The following is a 23,159-nucleotide window of genomic DNA, read 5'->3' as shown; positions in this document are numbered from 1 at the left end:
CATACTGAGAATTGAGATTACATAGATTGTCAGCACATTAAAAAAAACATAGTTCCCTTTTGTTGGTTTCAAATAATAGAGTGAATCTGAGATAGGTCTTCAGAAGCCAGTTTAGAACTGGATCTTGGCTTTGAATCCCTCGTAGCCAGCCCAGAATGAGATAACCCTGTTTATTAGCAGGCGAGGTAACTTCCTTCTGGGGGACTTGGCCAGTCAGTGGGTTCCTGCAGCCAGAGAGTCATGGAGACATCGGAGTCTACGTGTTATTTGTACTAAGGATCCATCAGAATAAATTATGATGAGACATACATGCTCATCTTTGGACCAGCGTAGCTGCACCTTTGGTGAATTGCAATCTCGATTCTGGATCCCTTCTCTAGTGGTTCATGTGAACGTTTTTTCCCAGTGTAGCCTGTGCTGTAATGTGTATAACAGAGCAGTGTCCTGGAGCATTGCGGGGGTGGGAAATGTTGGCTTCTTTCTCCATTTTGGTTCTCTCAGTTGTGGATGGCTTGCCTAGCAGATATACAGAAAACATTTATATACTGCTTAAGTTGTTCTGCCCGCCCCTTTCCTTTAAAACTCTGGGTTCTGATTGGCTCTACATTTTAAGCATACTCACTTCTGCTTATGGACTTAAGGTATGTGTGACAACATTGTATTTACAGTGCTGCTTCATCTTTAACTCAGTTGGCTATTAGAAAAACGAATGTGTGTGGTAGGTGTTCCTTCAGTTCTTTTAAAAAAACTTTTTATTGTGGAAATTTTGAAGTATACATAAAACTAAAATCGGATAATGAACCTTTTTCAATCTTCTGCCTTTGTTTGTCCTATTTCCTCTCTCCCAGACTTTTGTTTGGCTGGAGTATTTTAGAGCTAATCCCAGACATCATATAAAGTTTCACCCATAAACTTCAGTATATGTCCCTAACAGATAAGAAATATAACCATAATACCTTTACCTTGCCTCCCATAATTAAAAGTAACTTAAAATCTTTTCTCTCAGGGCACTGGGTGGCTAAGTCGGTTGAGCGTCAAACTCTTGATCCCAGCTCAGGTCTTGATCTCAGGGTCGTGGGTTTGGGTCCTGTGTTGTGTTCCATGCTGGGTGTGGAGCCTATTTAAATTAAAAAAGAAGAAAGAAAGAAAAAAATAATAAAATATTTTCTCTGATAAAGCTAGGTAATGTTTACTTTTCTAATTTCCCCATTTTTTAAAAAAGGCCTTTTACCTGTTGGTTGGCGTATCTCTAACATTTCCCACTCCCTGCTTTTTTTACCCGTTCAGTTTTATTTTTAAATAGCAGCTTTTGTTGTTGCTCTTGAAGAAACTGTCACTTATCCTATAGAATGTCCCACGTTCTGAATTTGGCTGATTGTATCATGTGATGTCATTTAATTCAAAAATTTCAAAACTGATTGCTAGAAGTCCAGCTAGAAAGAGCTTCAACTTGGGGGACAAGAAGACTTGCTTTGCTGTTGGCTTCACCTCTTAGGGATGGTGCCATTAATCATTTGTTCAGATGGTGTCATGATTCTTCCACCTAGTGGCTTTTGCAGGCATTGATGGTGGTTGCCTGGGTACTTTGTATCAGAATTGCAGAAACAGTGATGATCTGATTCAGCCATGCCTTCTGTACTTGCTTGCTGGAGCTTTCTTGTTTTTTTTTTTTTTTTTTTTTTAACTATTTGGGTATCCTGAAATGTAGCCCATGCAGAAAAGGTAGGATAAATGCATAATTCTTGTATTTACTAGTTTCAGAATTGTTGGCTAAGGGGCCAACAAACTCCAGTGGTGACTTTATACAAGTGAGAATTATTTTTAGTGTCATAAATGCATAGATGTTAAGATGACCTATATATATATGTGTGTGTATATATACACACATATGTGTATGTTAATTTACTGCAGTCATTCTTTTTGATGGTCATATTGCCCTTCATAGATATCTTCTGTGTCCTTAGGAAATGGCTCCAGTAATTTTTTATAGTTTTCTTGTTTATGGGCATTATAAAATAGTTCCAGGCTCAGTTTGTACCTTTCTTGCCACAGACCTGAAATCAGCCATCTCTCTAAGGAGCCTTGATTCCTTTTAGTGGGAAATGGTGTTTAGGGACTATAATCTGGATACTGTGATAGGTAATGCTGGCATATTGTTGCTTCTGGGCTTTTTTAGGGTATAGAGGTAGGAAGTGTGTATTTTTTGGAAAGAGAAAAGAATAAGTCATGAGTTTATCTTGATACTTCCAATTTAAATTTAAGATTAAAATGGTTTACTTCTTTGATTTTATGTTTGTATCTCATTTCTCTTTTGCTTAAAATCTTGGTCCTTAACATTAGCACGTTTATGTCATTGCTTCATCATTCATGTGTGTGAAACTTGTGTTGTCATTTCAGAATAACAGTGCCAGTGTCACCACTGACAAGACCTCTGAACACATTTGAACATGGTTTCTCTGTTTCATCTTGGTTTCATTTATATTATTACTAAAAACAGCGTTAGATTTCGTTATAGCTCTTGAATGCCATAGGATGTACCACACTAGGATGTACAGTCAAATTACAGCTCCTCTCTGAAGTTATACCACCACTTTGAAAGTTAGGCTTATTTGTTTCATTTTTGCTTTTGAAGGTTAGGGAGCAGTGGGAAGTTGCAAACACAGCTGATGGGAGTATCACTTTGTACATCCACTTCGGACAGTAGTTTGGCAGCACTTACTGAAGTGGAGAATGCACACTGGCCTATTGGTTCCATTCCAGGTGGACACACAGCAGAGATGCGTGCACAAGAAACGAGTGATTTGTAATAGTCCTGGACTGGAAATAGCCCACTGTTCATCAAGGGTAGAATGGAGAGAGAATTGTGGTACATTCGTATGATGAAGTACTATCCAACAGTGACTATGAAGCTCCATGCCACAGCATGGATGCTTTTCACAACATACTGTTTAAAAAATGGCTAAGCCCCAAAGAGTACATACCGTGTGATTTTCTTGTAAATTTAAGAAAAAGGATGTTTTTGAATTTCCACATTCTAATGTGGAACGTATATGTGTGTATATTTCTTAGTGTAGCTCACCTTGACCACTTAATTTAATACTGCAACCTGCATTCCCCTGTGTGCACACTTCCTGTCCCTCCTACCCTGCTAAACTTAGTAATTTCTAAAATAACACTGCTTGACAATATACTGTATAATTTAGTTATTTATGATTTTATTGTTTTCTCTCTCCCCTGATAGAATGTAAACTCCTTGTGGGCAGAAAAAAATGCCTGTGTGTGTGTGAGAGAGAGATACCAGAGTCGGTGGCAGCTGGTTGATGCCACATTGGTAGCTTGAAACCAAATAGGGTGGGTGTATTTATACCACAGAAATCAGCAAATGCCACAGATCCAGGGCTTTTCCCGCTCACTCCCCACAGATCCGATTGTTAAATACTTACCACTGCATCCTGGTGTATATCTCTGTCTTTGTACACACACTAAGGTATTCATGGTATCTGAACAGTGCCTGGCATACAGGAGGTGCTCACTAAATTCTTAGATGAATTTTATTATTGAAGAAATTTTGAGGTGCAAATGGCAGACACTTATACTAGCTAAAGTGGAAAAAGGGAATATATCAGTTTATGTAACTTGGAATGTATTTAACAAGTAAAAGTTACCACTTGGTATCTGGAAATAAATCTCTAGAGAGTCAACTAAGAAAAAGAAGTACCAAGAAATCCTAAAGGAATTGTAACTACTGTGGAAAATAAATGATAAGTCTAATAATTCTTTGATCTAGCCTTGTTTAAAATTACAAGAAATTAAAGATCACCTCCTAGTCCCCGCACCCCCACAGGCCCCACACCCCCTGGCAGTCACTTCATTGGTCTTTATCCCCAGCCCTTGGCAACCAACCACTGATCTCTCTGACTTACGGATTTGCCTGTTGTGCATGTTTCATGCAATTGGAATCCTGCATCCTGTACGTGGTCTTTTGTGTTCAGCGTCTCACTTAGGGTTCCATCCATGGTAGCAGGTGTCGGCACCATGGCTTTTTATTGTGAGTGACGCACAGCCATAAACACCCTGTGCTTGCCCCCAGGTGTTTGCCTCCCCGGAGCCGTGTCTGTTGCTCTGGCCTCTGGCCGTGGTTGTGTGTGCGCAGAGCCCGCGTTCCCAACCTCCGTCCCGTTCCCCAAGTTGACAAATACGGAGCGAAGGTGAAAGCAGCTGCAGAAGCCCTGCCCAGCTTCTTGGCTCTTCACCCTTTGAAGCTCTCAAAGCCTCTCGTTCCCACTGCCTCAGCAGTTCCGAGGAGGGTATTTTAGGTGCTTTTCACAGTTTTCTGCTTCCAGCTGTTGCCTCCGTCTTGGATTCAGAAATCTCACGTCTCTTTTTTTCATTTTAGTGGTTAGAGATTAATTTCTTGATTTAAAAGAAGGGGGAAGGGGGAATCTTTTAATAAGTCAGCCATTTACAAACGTTCTTTCGTGTCATTCTGGCCCTTATGAGGCTCAGTGTGGCTTTGTGGAGCTGAGGCGTTGCTGGTGTAGTCAGGCCCTTTGGACTGCAGTAAGATGGAGAGAATTTATGATTTCTGCCATGTCACAGGGCATGGGACTGTCCATAATCAAGCATTAATTTTGCTAACAGATTTTTAGGCCTTGCCTCCTTTATTTAAATTCAGACGTTTATAATTTAAGGAGTTTGTTGGTCCAGTGTAAAAAATTCATTGTAACCGTTTCAAGTAAGACAGATAAGGCTCTGACAGTTGAGTTACTGTGGTTCTGGTCCTTGAAAAAGAAGCGTTAAATGCCTTTTTTGTCCTCAATTTAAAAAAAATTGAGTGATTGTATTTAACATGCTTTGGGCAGAAATCTTTCTAGGTTTACAGCCCCTTAGGTGATAAGGCCTGGGCGTGGGGAGCCTTGGAGTTGAGGTGGATGGAGCCGCTAGGAGAGTGTGTGAGATGGGGGGGGGAACCAGGATTTTGGTGAGGCGTTGGTGGAGCCAGCGAAAGCCTCGGTCATCGAGGTAAGTAGTAGCTCGATGCAGTGTTTGTTTGTTTGTTTGTTTTAAAAACATTAATGCAGAAAATCCATGATGAACAAGATACCAAAATTTTAAATAAAGATAGGATCAGTATTACTCATTTTTCCTTTAGCCTTATGCGCTAATGTGTGAATGCTCCTTATTCCACCTTTATTTCTACTTAGAGTTTCTGTTCTTATTTTTCTTATTACTTAAGGTAAAAACATAGATAATTGATGTTTTTACCTTTTAAATATAAGCACTTGAAGTTTGAAATGTCCCTCTAAATACTCTCAGCTGTGTTCTAAAGATTTTGATGTTCTAGTTTTATTATCACTGTGTTCTGAACATTTTCTGATTTTGTTGTTGTTATTTGATGCATGTGTTACTTAGAAAGGATTGCTTTCTTGGGAAATACTGGGGACTTCGCTAGATACTGTTTCTTTAAAATAGTTACTTTGTATGTTCACTTATTGTTTTGAAAAGAAATATACATGGCACAAAATTCAAATGAGTGGGCAGGGAATCCGAAACCTCCCCGCTCTTTCTTTCCGCTGAATTCTCTGGAAGAGTCACTGTTCGTAATTCTGTAAACATCTGTGGGTGATCTGTGCATGTACCAGGAAGCACATACATGCATGTATTTTTCCTTCACAGTGAAATACCACAGTCTACATACTCTTCTATACCTTTTTTATTATTTCAAATGTATATTTTATTGTTGCCTCCGTCTTGGATTCAGAAATCTCACGTCTCTTTTTTTCATTTTAGTGGTTAGAGATTAATTTCTTGATTTAAAAGAAGGGGGAAGGAGGAATCTTTTAATAAGTCAGCCATTTACAAACGTTCTTTCATGTCAGTCTGGCCCTTATGAGGCTCAGCTGATGTGGCTTGGGTAGCTCAGTCAGTTGAGCGTCTGACTCTAGATTTTGGCTCAGGTCATGATCGCAGGGTTGTGAGATTGAGCCCTGTGTAGGGCTAAAGAGTCTGCTTGGTATTCTCTCTCTCTCTGCCCCCCACCCCTCAGCTTGCATGTGCTCTTGCTCTCTCTCTCTCTCAAAAATTATATATATGTATGTATATACCTTTTTCCAAACTTTACTCATTTCTGTTGACATGTAGGCTGTTCCTAGTCTTTGCGTTTTGTAAATAAACCTATGACTCATTTAAGTCTCAAACTGCCTTAAACCTTAAAGGGGATTACTGGAGGTTTCTTAGACTGGTCTACCGGAAGCTGGATCTGTGGGTGCAGTCCTTCTAACAGGGCACTTTGCTGTTTGCTCAATCAGGTGAGTGATCACACTGTGAGTAAACTGGATTTACTGGGTAAAATAATAATCTGCGGCGACAAAATGATAAAGTAAGTTGGCTATGTATATGCATGTTCACTAAAACAGAAGTTGCAAAGTTTATTTGAATGGTGTTAACATTCGAATAAATAATGGCTTGATTGTCTTTTAATATTAATTATTTGGTCAGCGTAAGCCAAAAAACCTCACTCTGTTTTATAACACATACAGTTAGGTTGACAATTTTGGTAAGTTTCTGGCCCCATTCTGTGTCACCATGCCTCTATTAGTATATTTGAAAAACTCAGGTTGGCGTCTTTTTTGAGATTTCAGGAGCCTTTTTTTTTCTTTTAAATTTGGTGGCAAGTAACCTCGCAACAGTTTCTAAACCTAGAATTTAGCTTTTATCTCCTCTATGGCAAAACACATGAGAAATGGCCATTAGTGTCTGTAAAAATACTCTAGTTGAGTATTGTCTAAATTGATAAGTTCAGAATTTTCTGCCTCTTTAGAGTTGCAGTTCCCCTTCTATTTTATATATCTTAGGTTGCTTAATTCATTGTTATGTTTATTTCCTGGTGATTGTGACATATCTCCCTGGTCCCAGCTACATGTCCAGCACGTTCTGTGATGGCTGGTATCCACCATCGGGTGGGGTCACAGACTCCGGAGGACTGTCACAGGAGCCGCAGAACTTGGTCAATTGGAGTGTTGCATGGGGATGAGAGCAGCCTGTCTGTCTCATATTCTTTCTGTGATTAAGTCCTCCTTTGTAGGCCAAGTGAGGCCTGTTTCCTGGTCCTCTGGTCCCCTTGCAGCCTCTGGAGGTGGTGTCTTGAGTGTGTGCTCTGGCAGGTGTCCCGGTGCAGGTGCTGGCTCTGCCACCGACCAGTTAGCTGTGACATCAGGCATGTTGCTTCATTTCTCGGTTCCTCAGTGTGTCCGCATGTCACGTGTGGCTTGTGAAGTCGTTGGTTGTTGGAATTACTGACTGAGAAAATAGGTGAAGTCCTGCAGTGGGTTAGTGAAGGAGCACACACTGGAGGCTGACTGCCCGAGTGTGATGTCCAGCTCAGCTATGCAGCAGGTCTGTAACCTCAGACAAGTTACTTAGCGCTCCGCGCTTCTGTTTGTCATCTCTTACACGGGGGTAATAGAATCTACCTCAGGAAGCTGGTTATTAATACCTGAGTCCATATTTTTAAAGTATTTAGGATAGGGCTTGGCACAGAGTAAGCATTAACTTGGTATCCCCATTATATTATTATCATTATATTTTCATTGTTATTAGTGTTGCTGTTATGCTATTTGATGACAGGCACGTAGTCACTCACATGTTAGGTACTGTCATTGTCCTTGTACAGATGAACAGACTGAAGTTCAGGATGGTGAAATGAGTCTTTCCTTGTCTCACAGATAGAACTGGGGCTCCTTTGTAGCTTCCAGTTCCAGTGTCTTCCTCAGCTTCCCCAGAGTACCTTCAGAGTAACAGAAGGGAGGAGGTATAGGGTATAGTACTTGTTAGAAACTCTGCAAGAAAGGTGAATAATACCGTCACCTTTTGGAGTGTGTTGTATTTTGAGACCTATTAGCTGTTTGTCTTCGGAACATGATTATATCCTTTCTTATGACTAAATTTCTTTAGTCCTTATCAAGTCTTAATTTTTGTTGAATAGATTAAAATTTTCAAAAAAGTTATTTCTGTTTTGTGGTGGAAACAGTGAGGCACAATGACATAGAAATGATAATTCTGTGAGTCTTAATAGAACTAAATTTAGGATAGGATACCCAGCTTTCGGAAGTTAGGGTATGTTGTAGTGATCAGCTGCTAATTGGAGCTATCATTGTATAATATTGTTGATTTTACTTAAATCTATAACTCTTGATTAATGCAAACATAAAAGAAGTAAGAGAGGTAAATTTTGAATTCTGTATGTATAATATGAATTACAGTTTTTTTCACATTCCCCCTAGTAGCTGACTTGAAAGCATTTACTAGGGCTTTACTCTTCCAGGAAGTACTGCCCTCAAGTATTACTTAAGGCCAGCAAATAAAACCGTGTAACTATATGAGAAATGTGAGAGTCAGACTTGGATTTGTGTGAATGCTTTTGGTGACGTTTATAAGCAGCTTTTTTTTTTTGTTGTTAAGATTTTATTTATTAGAGAGAGAGAGCAAGCATAAGGGAGGGAGGGGCAGAGAAAGAGGGAGAAGCAGACTCCCCCCATTGAGCAGGGAGCTTGATGCAGCACTTGATCCCAGGACCCTGAGATCATGACCTAAGCCAAAGTCAGACGCTTAACTGACTGAGCCATCCGGGCATCCCTCCTGCTTTTTAAGATTTTATTTATTTGAGAGAGAGAGAAGCAGCTTCTTTCTTGATAGTTCTTTCCAGTGACTTTCTCACCTAAGCCCAGGTTTCTGTAGGGAAGCCATATTGGACAGTACTGCACAGTATATGAAAGGTTTTATTTATTTATTTTATTTATTTTTATTTTTTTAAAAGATTTTATTTATTTATTTGACAGAGAGAGAGATAGCGAGAGCAGGAACACAAGCAGGGGGAGTAGGAGAGGGAGAAGCAGGCTTCCCGCTGAGCGGGGAGCCTGATGTGGGACTCGATCCCAGGACCCTGGGATCATGACCTGAGCTGAAGGTAGACGCTTAGCGACTGAGCCACCCAGGCGCCCTATGAAAGGTTTTAGAATTCCCTTTTCTTCTTGCTGATCTTGCTCATCGCCTTGTTTGCTAGCCTTCTAATGATTACTGTCTCATCTCACACAATATTGTCATTTTTGTCGTACTGAAATTTGCAAGGAAGTTCTCATAGGAGTACCAGAATGCTAGAGTTGTGTGATTTATTTTTTATGTGGGATGGGGAGAGGTGGTCCACATGGTTTTCCTAGATTTTGTGTCAGTTTTTCTATTTCCGTTTTTTATATTCTTGAAAAAGCAACATTCTTATATAGTTTACTTCACTTATTCAGTGAATCCTTATCAAGCCCCTGAACTGAGCAGGGTCTCGGAGGTAAAGCAGTGCCCAAGATTGAGGCAGGCTATGCCATCACTGAGCTTAGTGCGAGTCCTGACATCTAGAATATCTAGATGCCTCTTCTGTGGCCATGGCCTCTACAAGAGAAGAGAAATTCCCTCTGCCATCTCCTTGTTACCTTTAGGTGACAGATGTATGTGCAGAAGGTGGCCGGTACCTCTTACTGACCATTTCTGTAATTAGGCCCGGAAGACAGTATGTGCAGAAGACAGACCATATTCTTTCCTGCCTTGGAGATTGGGTTGTACTGGGGGCAGCCAGACAACAAACATACCGTGTAATTCAATCACGTGGTATCTGAGAAGGTGTGAGTGCTGTGGGAAATGAAGCAGGGTAAGTAAGGGCATGGGGCAGGCAGTGTTAAGGTGGGCACACGCCTGGTGTGGGCAGAGGACAGCAGGGAGGTCAGTGTGTCGAAGCCCAGGAAACGGGAGCCAGGCCATGGCGAGACAGAGGCTGTAGGTGTAGGTGGGAGGGGAGCCACCTGCGCAGGGCCTTGCGGACCATGCTGAGTATGTAGTAAGCACTGCTTCTGGCAGAATTGGGGAACTGTTGGTGAGTTTTAGCAGAGGAGTGAAATGGCGTGGTGGGCGTCGTGAAGGGGTTGGTGTGGCTGCTGGTCGGGAACAGAGTATAGGGCGGCGAGACCTGTAGCTGCGGCCGGTGGAGCAAGGCAACCGCCTGGGCCGGTGGCGGCCGTGGACGTTGGGGGCACGTACACAGTCTGGATTTATTTTAAAGGCAAGGATATTGGGTTTTGCTCATGGATTGCTTTGAGGAAAAAGACAGGAGTCCAGGATGACTATGGATTGGGGTCCGAGTAAATCGTAGTATCTTTCTTGTAAATTTTAGTGAAGAGTTTACCTGTGAGGTAGGACTTCCCAGAGTTGCTTTTAGCTCTACTGATACGATGAAGAGTTTTTTAAAGAATCTGTGGAAGTTTTTAAGGAATGACTGCCTTTATGTTAGTGTGTTGTAGGGTTTCTTATTCAGAGGGCATAAAGGGACTGCTCACTTTTTTCACTTACACCACCATTAACATAGGCCTTTCCTGCTCTTTTCAAGACGTTGGTGGATCGGGAATCTAGGAGCATAATTGGGGCTTTCCTATTTAGCGGGAAGAAAACAGGAGTGATGCTGTCACAGAGTGACTGCTCCTCACGTAATTTCTCAGCCCTTTGGCTGTAGGCCCGTGCCCCACCGCCTGAACCACGCTCTCCTCTTCACTGCACGCGGGGAATGAGCCGCTTGGTTGGGCTTGGGTCAGGAGTGAAGTACAATGGTTTTCTGTGGGAGCGCGCCTAGCGCAGTAGTTTCTCCTTTGTATGGCCGAGCCCCGTCCTCCTCTGCCTGTCCGCTCTTCTCAGCGGCCCCAGTGCTTCTCAGCTCTTCTGGCTGGGCTCTGCTTGGTGGCCTGGAGGGTTCTTTGCTTCTTGGATCTTGTCATCTTTTGTACCCTCAGCACTTGGCACACGAGGAGGTGATATTTGGGTATTGAGGTGAATGTAAATTAGCTTGGTGGGGTGGGAGAGAAAGCTGCCCCCCACTGGTTACTTTGCAGTCAGAAACTTGGCTTCCGCTCTCCCTCGCCTAAAGAGCTCCCACGTCTGTCCTCTCGTCACCTCCTCTACTGCCATGGAGGCTCCAGCCGCCACCGTCACTCATTTGCACCAGCCTCTCTCTCCTGTGCAGGTGCTGCTTGTGGCAGTTAGTCAGTATGGCTCAAAAACCTTTTCTGGGTGTGTGCGTACATGAAAGACCTCTGGCTTCTTGGATGACAGGTGGGCTCAGTGAAACTGTGTCTCTTCCTGACTGTGTGACTCCATCTTTAACTCATCTTTAGAAGATGTGACAGCACTGATTTTGCTTAGAAGATGTGAAAATTGGGTGTGTAAAATACCGTTGGCAACTAGTAAAGGTAGCTTCTGTTTTTTAACTCTGGAGTCATAAGTTCCAGGAGAGACTCAGAGTTTGCTTGTGTCTTTGGTATGTATATTATTTGATGGTTCAGATTAAATCCCAAGCCATTCTCAGGGGCCTGGGTCGGATACCAGACTTGCTTGTGGGGCGTACTTGGATTCTTCCTATGATGAGGGTAGGCCTTTGTGTCCCGAGTGTCCTCGGTAATGGTGATCTATCTGCTTGTTTCTTTGGTTTTCTTCCTAGCTTGCTCGCCTGTGTTTTTCTGGAGTCCCTTTTCTTCCCAGTGTTGCCTGGGGTCAGAGTTCACGCTGGTGAATGATTGTGTTTTCACTGGGGGCATCTAAGAGGTTATTTGAGCTCTGACTGCTATTAGGAGGCTGAATGTAACTCCTGGAGACAAAGCCATCATCGAGAGTAGTGTGTCAGAAATGAAACTAGCTGTCTTGGGGCATTACTGGACACAGATAGGCCTCTTGTTCCCCTAGCCTTTGTCAGCTCTGGTTTTCACAAGTTAGTGAATTCATAAAGCCTCTGTCGTGTTCACAGTTAAGTAGAAGACTCGATTTTTTCTTCATTAATGGGATTTGCTACAAACAGAATTACCCACGTAATAGGAGAGCTGAACTGTGTATGTCTTGAATGTGTATCACATGTGCTCAGACAACAGAGGCTGGAGGAGCCCAGTTTCTTACTGTCTTACTGCCAGAGTGGAGTGTGTTTGAATAGCTACATTTTAGAGACGACCAAGACTCTCTCAGTTTGAATGGAAAAAGTGTAAGTAGCTTTACATTTTTTGAAAAAAGTTTTACTAGTACAGATTGTTAAGAGTGTTTTTCTGTCCTCCTCCTTCAGGAACATGAGTTTAGCACTCACTCATGTTTTGAAATTAAGAAATCAGGTATCTTGGATTCCTCAACATTCCCTAAGCTAGTTTTAAAAGAATCTCGTAACTTCAAATTCTTGCTTTTATGTGTTTTCTAAATACTTCTATAAATTTGCAAACATACTTCAAAACTGTCAATCTGGAAAAAATCTTTACCTTGGAAATACCTGGGTTCCTATAGACATAGTTTTTACAGATTTGCTTTTAATGTTGATCAAGGTTTTTCCCCCAATATTACTCATTTTTCATCAAGGCAATTATCTTAAGTCTTAAGGTCAGAATTAGGCTGGTAAAAGGCCAAAGACATGACTTTGAAAACAAAAATAGTTGGAGGAGTCATCTGCAGACATGATCTGGGTTAGACTTGATTTGCAGCTTACTCAATTTTAGAGTTGCCTGTTGGTTTTGTGAGCAGAAGTCTGCCAGATGAATTGAGCAGAAGGGTGGGATTAGCATATTAATCAGGTGCTGGCTCCTGGCCTTCCTTTTCTCCTCCCTCTTTCCCCTCCCTCCCTCTCTCCTTCCCTGAGTGAATCTAGGAACACAGGCCCGTGGGGTCACATTACTAGCAGGTTTCATTCTGCTCAGGAGCTTAATCTAGCCAGGATGGTCTGTGTTTCAGATTGCGGAAGCAGAAGATTCTGTAACTGAGAGGCATTCTTCAAGCTGCTGGAAAATATTACAGAAGGAGCACCTCCCCAATTTTGCTTCAATTTCTGAGAAAAGGAGCACACAGGGGAAACTTAGTGTGGCTGTGGATCGAAGCGAACGCTGTGGGAGCGATGAACGGGGACTTGGTGCGCGGACGCCTGGTCTGATCTTGAGAGACCTGAGTTTATGTTGCTGGAACTGGCGGGCCAAGGGGCCCTGAGACCAGCAGGTGCCGTCTGTATGGAGAAGAGCGGCTGTAGTCCATTTCCAATGTGTTGGGCTAAAGGTATACGTAATTTAAAAATCTATTTGGTTTAAATTTTATTCAGATTCATGCATTTGCACTAAAAAGATGGGTAAGAGTTTTTCAGACTTTAATTCAAATAGATTTAAATTAAATTTAAGGAAAAATGAAAATTGATGTGGTATAGGTTTGCAGCTCTTGGCATAAAACTAACTAGGTAGCTTTTAGAAAAGTAAATAAAAATATTTTTATGGAAGTGCATTTTAAGTAAGTTTCTTTTCTGTTCTCTCTTAGAGTTTTATGTTTTATTTTGTGTGTTTTAATTAAGGCACCCATATCCATTCTGTGATGTGGAAGTTTTTAAAGAATAAAGAGACTAATTTTAACTTAAATAAGACTGGAGGAAAAAAGAGCGATGTGGTTTTTCTTATTTCAAAAATTGGTTTTCTTTACTCACTGTAAAGATTGTGTATTTAATTTGAAACTATATTATTGTAAGGTGGGCTTACCACTAAGGGTCAGTAATACTGTAAATAAACATTTTCCAGTTTAATGTTGTTAGGGTTTTTCTTTGTATAAAATTATAAATATAAAATATAGCATTTTCATTGTAACATTCAAGACAGTATTTGGGAAGCATGTTTAGAAGTTAAAAATGCCGTGTGATCCATGTATGAATAAGACCAGATAATTTATCTGTTTCTCTTAAAGTACTAGTGGATATTACCTCTGGGGGGATGAAGTCCATAATAAATAATTTAATACATATGTTATTATTTTAAAGAGTATATTCAAGTATCATGTTAACCTACTCAGGAAAGACTTTTAAAAGGAAGAAACCTGTACTGGGTAAAGACCTGCAGTATTATCAGTAGACCTTCAGGCTGATTCAGTTTAGTGTTTAGCTTAAAACTTTTAAAAGCCTCCAGGATGTTGAGGTGCTAGCGCCAGACCACAGTTTCGCTGTTAGATCACTTCTCATTTACCAAATTGTCAGCATCATCTAGTAATTCTTGTCTAGGGTTTTAAACATTTCTTCTTTCTTCCTTCCTTCCTTCTTTCCTTCTTCCTTCCTTCCTTCCTTCCTTCCTTCCTTCCTTCCTTCCTTCCTTCCTTCCTTCCTTCCTTTCTTCCTTCCTTCCTTCCTTTCTTTTTAGGTAATCTCTACACCCAATGTGGGGCTTGAACTCACAATCCCGAGATCAAGAGAGTCGCCGACTGAGCCAGCGCCCCTTTTAAACATTTCTAAAATATGTGATGTTAGAACTCTTTTAATGTGTTGTTCTCTGAACAAAGCACCTGTCACTTTATTACCTAATTAGGTATTTAAAGTAAAGATTTTGCTGAGTTAAATTCAAACTGTTGAATTTTAAAGGGTGTTGGGTATGGGAACTTTTTAAAAACTAACTGAGGTGAGAACCTGAGGACTGCAGAGTATAATTGAGCATGACCAGTAATGAGTGCTCAGAGGCAGAGTTTTGTTACTATACTTGTGAAGATTTTGGTCTCCCCCAGACTTATTGGGACCCATATGCACAACGCCACCTCCATGGTGTGACAGCCCTCTGTTAGCACTGATCCTTAGCAGTAAAGCTCTGATTTCACTAAGTCGAGGCTGGATTCAAGTCTGTGAATCCAGTAGCCAATGGGATGTTAAATGATTGACTACTGGGTTTTTAAGAAATTCAAGGTGACTTTAGAAATATGAACTTCAGAAGAGAGAGACTGAGGTGTTTTTGCTCATCCCAAAGCAGTTGATGGAAGCAACTTACTTTCCCATTATGTTTGCTGACGGGCAGAGCAAGTGAGCGGAGGCCTTTTTAACTGAGATATCATTTTGATAGAGGTCAGGGTTGGGTAGGAGAGCAGAACCACATGTGCGGAAGAGGGGAAGAGGTAGGGACAGCATCAGGCTTAGAATCGTTGCGTTTGCAGGGCTGGAGCAGGCCATTACCTCTGATGAATGGTCTTGCTTCTGGACCGTGCAAGAGGAGGTTTCTGACGACATGAGGTTGTCACCCTGTCACCTTCTCAGGGCTGAGTACACCGCCTCCCCAAGGGGATGCAGTGTGCCAGGTTCTCAGTGCACTTCTCTGTACCAGGCCAGGAAGGCAGGAAATTTCAGGTTTTATTCTGGTCAGTTGTTGCTGTGTGGTAAAGACAAAGATGTTGGTTAATAGGAATTGGCTGAAATGGTTATTTTCAAGTATAAAAGTGTTACTACTTTTAGATAAAGACAAAATGCTCAAGTCCAAAGACTTTAAATCTCTATTTTCAGTTAGAAATTCAAAACCTCACATTTGATTTTATCAGTCACATTAACCTCAAAAACAGTGGTGTCCCAATTTAAGAAGACACAAAATACTTAGTAGAACAGGCTAAAAATAATGGAACAGAGCTATATTTGTATACTTTGAACTGAAACCTCTAAGGTATCCTTAAGACAATCTATGGCTATCTCTATGATGTAGCTTATTGTACCGCTGAGTGAGGTGTAAGGAAACCATGTTCCGTCGCTCCCACAGAAGACCGTATTTTCACATATTTAAAAGGACTTTGTTATGTGTTCAACTATATCATGATTTCCTAGGCTCAGAGGCAGCTTTAATTCAGAGTACTGAAGTAAAGGTAAATGTTCGCAGTGCTGTGTTTGGTTGCAAGGTTATTGAATCCAGAAAGCCCTGTTTGGAAAGTTCGCTGATGACACAGTATGCACTTTGTTTTGTCTCTCTGAGACTGGGAAGGATTAAAGAGGTGTCAGGGCTGTGCTTATTAGGGATAAGTGTGTGGGTCAGTTTTTTTTCTAGATCTTTCAGTAGCAGATTGAGATTGAGTATACCAGTAATCGTGGACGTGTGTGATTCTGGGTCCTGTGGTTGAAGTCATGCTTTTTCTGTATCAATATTTTAAACTCCCTCTCCCCCTGCCTCCACCCAGATAGTTCTGTGTACAACCCATCCTCACTTCTGTGTCTCACACTTAAGTGGTCAACCGCCTCTTGGTATCTACATTTGTATTTTTCATAAACATCTGATACTTACCTGCCAGAGAGGAGCCTCTTAACTGTTGTCCCTGAAGTCTGTCCCTCCCCCAGCCCTCCCTGTCTTAGTAAGCACGCTGGACCCCCACGCATGTAGCCGCTCCTGCTGCAGACCCAGGATGCCTCTCTGACGCTTCCTGCCGCGTGGAAGGAATCCCTCTGTCTCCAGCACAGTCTGGGCTTCCTCCCCCCTCGCCCTCTCTGCGGTGGTGGCATCCACTCTGCGCCGTGCGACCTTCCTCTCTCTCTGGGCTGGGGGCGTTGCTTCCCGTTGGGTCTTCCCCTTTCCTCACACATTCGTCCTTCTTCACGCAGCTGCCGGAGTGAGTTTGTAAAAACACCAAGGCAACGTCACTCTCCTTCCTAAAACTCCCCGCTGGCCTCTTCCTGGATAAAATCGCAAATCCGTCACGGGGCCTCCGAGGCCTCACCTGATGCGGCTTCTTCCCGGCATCTCCGGCTTCTTGGGGCCGGGCCGTTGGCCTCCGGCTCAGCAGCAGTGCGGTTGTTTTGCCTTGGGAGCACCTCAGACCCCCAGGGCTCTTCCCTGGCAGGCCTTCTGCGCCTCTGCTTGCCTCTTGCTTCCCTGCTTGGCCTGCTCCTCCCAGCCTCCCGGGTCTGAGCCTGACGGCCTCTCAGCCCTGTCATTGTAGCCCGCCTTCTCCCTGACGTTCCCTCCCTGAGCCCTGTCTTCTGGTCCTGCGCAGCACCTACCGCCATCGACCACCATTGCTTTCTGTCCCTTCGCTGGGAAGTAAACTCAGCACCGTCGGGGACAGTGTCAGGTGTTCTTCTGCGTGACAAGGTATCGGCGCAAATGGATATTACCTTAACGAATGAATAAATTATGTGCTTAGCTACTCCTCACGCCCTAAGAACAGTTGGCGTGAGTTGTAGACTGGGGGTTGAGTCTCTCCTGCAGCAGCACACACCACGTCCTAGCGCTTTCAACAGATGGGCCTCGGTTGGCCTCCCGGGACCTGATCACCTCCCTGGGAAGTATCTCTGTGGGCCTCTGCCACCCCTCTGGGGCTGTGGCCGTCCCGTCTGCCAGCTTGAGTTGCTAATTGACCACGGGGAAGACAGATTGAAACTACATTTATATGTAAGTGTGTGCATTTATTTTATAATTGTATTTATGTACATAGTCTAGACATCTATACCTTTACAGTACAAGGTGTTAAACGCTTTCCAGAAGAGTGACTCAGTTTTCCGAGTGCCCAGCATGAGGGAGCCGCTTGTGGTTTCTGGCACACAGTAGGCCTGCAGTAAGAATGCTGAGCTGAGCTCCGGTCCGCCCCCTGCTTGGCCCGCGGCCAGAGATGTCAGGAGAGACAGCCTCCTCTCCACCGGCCTCTCCCTCGGCTCCGCACCGCGGGTCGTTAGTTTTGGGACAGGACCCTGCCAGGCGGTGCCTCTTCATGCCCCCTTATGCTTTTGCTCCTCCTTCTGCTTGGAACATTCATTCTTTTCAAACGGGAAAGTTTCAGGATTCTGCCCTAGGGCATGGCCCTGTGTGTGTGTGTGTGTGTGTGTGTGTGTGTGTGTGTGTGTGTATTGGTCTGTCTCTCTCCCTCTCTCTCTCATCTGGACCACAGGGCTGGGCTCTGGCTTCTTTGTGCCTCAGCTCTGCACACACAGGCATAGCTCGTAAGTCATTCACGTTCCTTGGTTGTCCACTTCTTGTGGGCCACGTCCAAATGTTAACTGCTTTTTGAATCCGTATTGTCTAACATATTATCAGCACTCAATGATTGTTGAGTGAAAAAAACCCCGGATTGTTGAAATCTGGGGCATTTTTCTAAAGGAGGTGCTGTCTCATGCCAGTGGAGAGGGTGGGGAGGGTCTTTCATGCTGTAGGAATTCTGGGGGCAAAGGCACTAAGAAATGTTTGTGGAGTGTTTAGGGAAACATGGGCTTTCCTGCTGATTATAGTTGGAGGCTCTGTTAAGGTTCGTGGAGAGAGGTAAGTAGGGAAGGCTTGCTCCCCCACCCACTGTCTCTGAGGGGTAAGGGCAGGGCTCTTGTAAGCCTTTACCCTGACCCTAAAGATTCATGTTCCCCAGGTGTGCTTCCAGCCTTTTTGTCTTATCCCTGCCCACCGACTTGGCACTGTTCTCGCTTTCCCTGGGAAGCTTGCCTACCACTTGGCTTTGCACACCTTGTCTGCCTCTGTCCCCCGCTGCCTGGTCACCAGTGCCTTTCCCCTCTACCTGGGGGCCCCCTGGAAAACCACCAAGCCATTCTAGCTTAGAGTTCTAGTACAGGCTCCTTTTCTTGGTTAAACCGAATTGTTGGTTAAGCGTCAGTGAAATGTGTTTGCACGCCCAGCATGTAGTAGGTGTACAGAGTAGGTGAGTTCTTGATAAATAGGCCTTTCTGGTGCTGCAGAGAGGCAGGGGAAGGGGGAGTAGGGGACTGCACACATAGTGAAGGGTGAAAAACAGCAGTAGGCAGTGCTTGAAAAGAGACAAGGAACACAGCCTGGCCAGCGTGTTCTCCGTGAAGGGCTCACCTTTGCTTCTGATGTCTTAACCGAGAGAGTGCAGTGAGCCTCCCTTCAGCCCCAGTTTGTATATTATCAACATCAACTCCCTTGCGCACAAAAATAATATGGTGGGTATTATAATTACTGTGTCTCTCAGATTGCTTCACTTTCCTCATTGTGTTTGGAGAAGAGGCTGCTCGTTTCCCTGTGTTCTCTTCATGCGCAGTTTTAAGAGTTCTTCACCTCACGTAGGACCTTCTCAGCAAGCACTGGGGGATGTGTGGGCCAGCTGATGTTTCATCACAGGCTTCCGTCCGTCTGCCCTGCGTCCCCCGCTCCCAGTCTCCTGGCTGAGCAGTAATCATATGAGCCCGTGTAGTGTGTCCCCCTGACCACCCTCCTGCCGGCACCACTGTCCCCATCTGTCCCTGGCACCCGCTCAGGGGTCTACTTGTTTGCTGTCCTGTGGTGAAATGCGCCCCCACCCCCCACCTTCCCGGTAAGGAACCAGTCAGTCCTGCTTATTGCTGCACTCCGAGGGCCTTACACCTACTAGACTCCTGTAGTGAGCAGATGAGTGGATTGATGAATTCAGTCACTTCGCTTGTAGCGACAGAGATTCAAATCACTAGAGGCAGATGAGAAGGGTCATGGAGGTTTTTGTGAAAATTAAAAAACTTCTTTCTAGTGCCCAAATGGTTAGGGACACTGAGTTTTTAAAGTAGTGTTCATAAATCTTTCATTTCAAATTCATCTGTGATTGTTCAGACTATTAGGAATTTATTGTAAATTTAATAGTTTTCTGTATTTCATAACTTCTCAGTTTTCCGTTAAAGAGAAAAATCCAATTTTGAAACAGTTATCACTGTGTATTTTGTTTTGCCTTTGAGTAATATTTGTATAATTGATACAGTGTTATTGACTGTAGCTCACAGGACTGAGGTTTATGTGCCCGTGTATGTTATCTTCTTTAACTTCTTCAGATAATACACGTCTGTAGCTTTATACCTTTCTTCCTGAAAAGTTGTAGAAAATGAGTCCTATTGTGAGTGTTTTATAGGAGTTGGATGTTGAAAACCAAGCAGTGGTGGTAAGTTTTTCTTTGAGTGGAAAGACCAGTGCGCCGTCGGCTCCTTTCCTGTGCTCTGATGCTCCAGTGTGGGCTTTCGTGTTGCACACTCTGCAGAGTCTTCAGCTGAGTGTTGTGGGCTGTCCCGGTGGGGGGTGGGAGGTGCTGTGCCAGTGACAGCAGCTTCTGGAGCTGACAGACTTTTGCTTCTCTTCTGTTTCGACTGGGGCCCTGTCGAATCTGTGCATCAGTTTGGGAGAACTGACCTATGAACAATATTGTGACCTCTGGTCGACCTGTCTAGTTCGCTAGGTCTGTGATCTCCCTTAGTCTCGTGCGGTAGATCTTAGTGTGGAGGGCTTCATGCTTTTCTGATGCTGTTGTAAAGGACGATTTTTTGACTTGTAGGTTTAATTGTCCAATTCTTGGCTTAGTATGTAGAAGTTAGATCATCTTGTTAGTTTATCTTGTGGCCTTACTATAAATTCACTTACTAGTTCTGGTGGTTTACTTGAGCAAGTAGAAAATCCAAAGAAATTTATAATCATGTAATCTGAAAATAACTCTTTCTCTGCAATCTTCGTGCCTTTTATTTCTCTGTCTTGCCTTGACTAGCACCTTCATTACAGTGTTCTTCTCATGTGCTGACCTCAGGGAGCAGGTTTTCAGTGTTAAGCAGGGTTTAGTTCTAGTTTTGTCTTTGTTTTTGTGGATGTCCTCTGTCAAATGTAAAAATTTTCCTTGTGACTCCTGGTTTTCTGAGAGGTTTTTTTGTTTTTGTTTTTAATCATGAGAGGGTGTTGAATTTTGTCGAGTGCTTTTTCTGTCTCTATTGAATTAATTGCGGAAATTGTCTGTTTTTTAAAATAACGGGTGATTTACGTTTTGATTGTTGAAGCAACCTTGTATTTCTGAGGTAAATCCCACTTGATCATGATGTATTATCCTGTTTATATGTTGTTAGATCAATATGCAATATTTTGTTTAGGAAATCTGTGTCTATTTACACGGGGGGTATCAATCTGTAATTTTTTTTCTTGTGACCTTTTTGTGGCGCTTTCTTTTCAGGTACTGCCATTCTCATAAATAAAACAAGCTGGGAAGTGTCCCCTTATGTTTCCATTTGCATGACCAGTGTATGTAAAGTTAGGAGACACTAATCTCCAGTGGTGGTACTGGGAGTCCTAGTCCCATTAGATGGCGAGGTACTGGTCACAAAGGGCTAGAAAGCAGCCACGGGAATGTGTTCTGTCTTGTGTAGTTGTAGTCCAAGGAGGAGGACGCACACACACATATGTGTGTGCTTATGTAAAGAGCCATGGAGCTCTGCACTCAGGATTTGTACATCTCACACGTTAGGCTTCAGTCCAGAACTTGCAGGATTGGACCGTGTGTGCAGCCCCCATGCAGCCCCAGAGGCCTGGCGTCGTGGCTCAGTTTGGAAAGGGAAGATCAGATACATCAACACAGTACCTTAAGCCAGGTTCCGAAAACCCTCAAGCCCAGGGAAAAGACTCTCTATATAAAATCTGAAATATGAGATTTAAAATGCTTAAAATATTGTTTTATGATGGCCAGACAGTATGGTTAACGGTTGTTTATGTTATGTTATGGTTACAGTTGTAGGTGGAAAATGTGCATGCTGTTCCCTAATGTTACATGTATAATACAGTGGTACAAGCATTAAAGGAATTGGTTAGAAAAAATGCAGACAAAAACTTATAACAAAAAAGAAGACCATTTCCTAGAACCAGGAAGCAAGGAGAAGAATTGAGGCTTGAATGTTGAGGAGGGGGCGGAGAGTGGCTGAAGCAGAGGATTTTGGTGATGGAGGGCAGCTCCCTGCAGAGTCGGAACTTGTTCCAACAAGTTCCAGAGAGGCCCAGTCCTTTTGTGTGGCCCTGCCGCCGGGAAGGTCTGATGAGGTTCTGTTGCTGGCTGATGCTCTGGGTGGAGACATTTCAGACTGGAGCTGGGTTTACAGCCCCAGTGCTTATACTCCCAGAGCCTTTGTGTGGTGCTGTTAGAGGTGTCAGGGTGCTGACGGAAGACAGAGCTCTGTAGCAGTCCCTTCCCTAATCTCCGACACCTTGCTTTTCAGACTCTGTAGGTGGTTTTAGTGACCTCCAGATTTTATTTGGGTTGCAGCTTGAGACTTTGTCACACATAGTTGTGTTTAATGTTATGTATTGAGTTTAGGGGACGTGAATATAAAGTTTCCTTATATTTACGTTGGCCAGAAAAATGTTTTGAAAGATAACATGTAGCCTGTCTTATATTAAAAACAAACAGACAAACACCAAGGAAAAAACCTAGGACCTTGTTAACCAGGGTGAGGCCAGTATGTTGTATTTCCCCCAAGATCTGTTTTGTTAACCTTTTTAAATTTTTTTAAGAGAAACAAAATACTGCTAGAATATCACATACTAACACTACTTTTTTACTGTGAAAATCTTACCGTGTTGTAAAGTTGACAGAATCATTGAGAAGATAATACCAGCCTGTTGGGTATTCTGTTTGTTTTAACTTTTATGTAACATCGTGATGGAATGGTGTACTGCTGATATATTTTCAGTTTAGAAAAATGCATACTGTCTTTTTATAGGGAAAGGTTTAGGGGAAAATTCTATGGAACACTTGTGCTTTGTTTGGTCATTGGATTTAATTACACATTTCAAACATACCAGATGTTACCAAAGTAGGAATGATAGTCTGTTGTTTCCTTTTTTGACAAGGATTCATAAAGCTTTGAAGTGTAACAGGAAAGATGCTTTTTAGGGCTGTGATGGGACTTTTGAAGTATTAGTTAAATGGGAGGGGTCTTACAGGATTTCCATTTTGAGAACGATCTTAGCATTTCCCTTTCATTGGCCTAGAGAAGTCAGGTTATCCCTCCTAACTACTGCTGCCACGGATTGGATGCTGACTTTGTCTCTAATATATCTTGCTAATAACCACTCTGCATTTATTATCTCAGCTAGCAGGGTGGGTATTACTACTTGTGCTCTACGGATGAGGAGCCTCAAATAATTTAAGAGTCACATTGTAGGGAGTGGGGGAGCCAGGCACAGTCTTTAACGTTAGTAAGCAATGTGCTCTGCTTCTCAGTCAGGATCTTGCTCAGAAGTCACTGCCTGTGGAGCCTTCGCCGAGACTTGCCTTTTCTGTAGATGTCCAGCCTTCTTCAGTTATAGGCTTAGGGATTAGATTGGGCTCATTGTTTCCAAGGTTTATTTGTGTGATTTAGGTGAAATTTTAGCTGTCCTATAATCTCTAGGGTGTCTTGCCCATAGAAAGTAAATGAATGGCTCAAGGTAGAGATACTTTAGTCTTGATAATCTAAGGGATGTGCCCAACCAGTGAAAGTTTTCAAAGCCATAACAGTTGAAATGCTGTTGTAATAAATTATTTTCCCCATTGTGGGTTGTTAACAGTTTTACTATGGAAATTGCATTCTTGCACTCAAAATTGGGGATTAAGTGAAGTTAGCCATGCTTTCT

The 23,159-nt window shown here is 42.9% G+C and overlaps 1 protein-coding gene and 1 long non-coding RNA gene across 12 annotated transcripts in view; one reads left to right on the top strand and one right to left on the bottom strand.

Moving 5' to 3' along the window:
• Positions 1 to 23,159, top strand: part of PTK2 (protein tyrosine kinase 2) — a 254,549-nt gene that overhangs the window by 40,928 nt on the left and 190,462 nt on the right. For 8 of the 11 annotated variants that reach the window (XR_012378376.1, XM_025871182.2, XM_073893256.1 and 5 more), the window contains exon 3: positions 12,790 to 13,104. The exons of the other annotated variants lie outside the window; for them this stretch is intronic. Coding sequence is in view for 7 of the 8 variants with exons in the window: in XM_025871182.2 (XP_025726967.2) it covers positions 13,005 to 13,104 (100 nt within the window). In the remaining variant the exon portion in view is untranslated. The remainder of the gene's footprint in view (positions 1 to 12,789; positions 13,105 to 23,159) is intronic. 11 annotated transcript variants of the gene reach the window in all.
• LOC141372860 (uncharacterized) lies at positions 914 to 22,204 on the bottom strand. The gene is made up of 3 exons (XR_012378379.1): positions 22,118 to 22,204; positions 15,017 to 15,209; positions 914 to 1,117 (listed from the first exon to the last, which is right to left on the bottom strand). It is a non-coding gene; the product is annotated as an uncharacterized lncRNA (long non-coding RNA).

Source organism: Callorhinus ursinus, unplaced genomic scaffold (genome assembly GCF_003265705.2).
Source record: "Callorhinus ursinus isolate GAN/ISIS: 27379988/994484 unplaced genomic scaffold, GSC_fseal_2.0 scaffold5, whole genome shotgun sequence".
Classification (NCBI taxonomy): Eukaryota; Metazoa; Chordata; class Mammalia; order Carnivora; family Otariidae; genus Callorhinus; species Callorhinus ursinus.
Note: the sequence above shows the minus strand (reverse complement) of the source record. Positions and strands in the feature narration are given on the sequence as shown.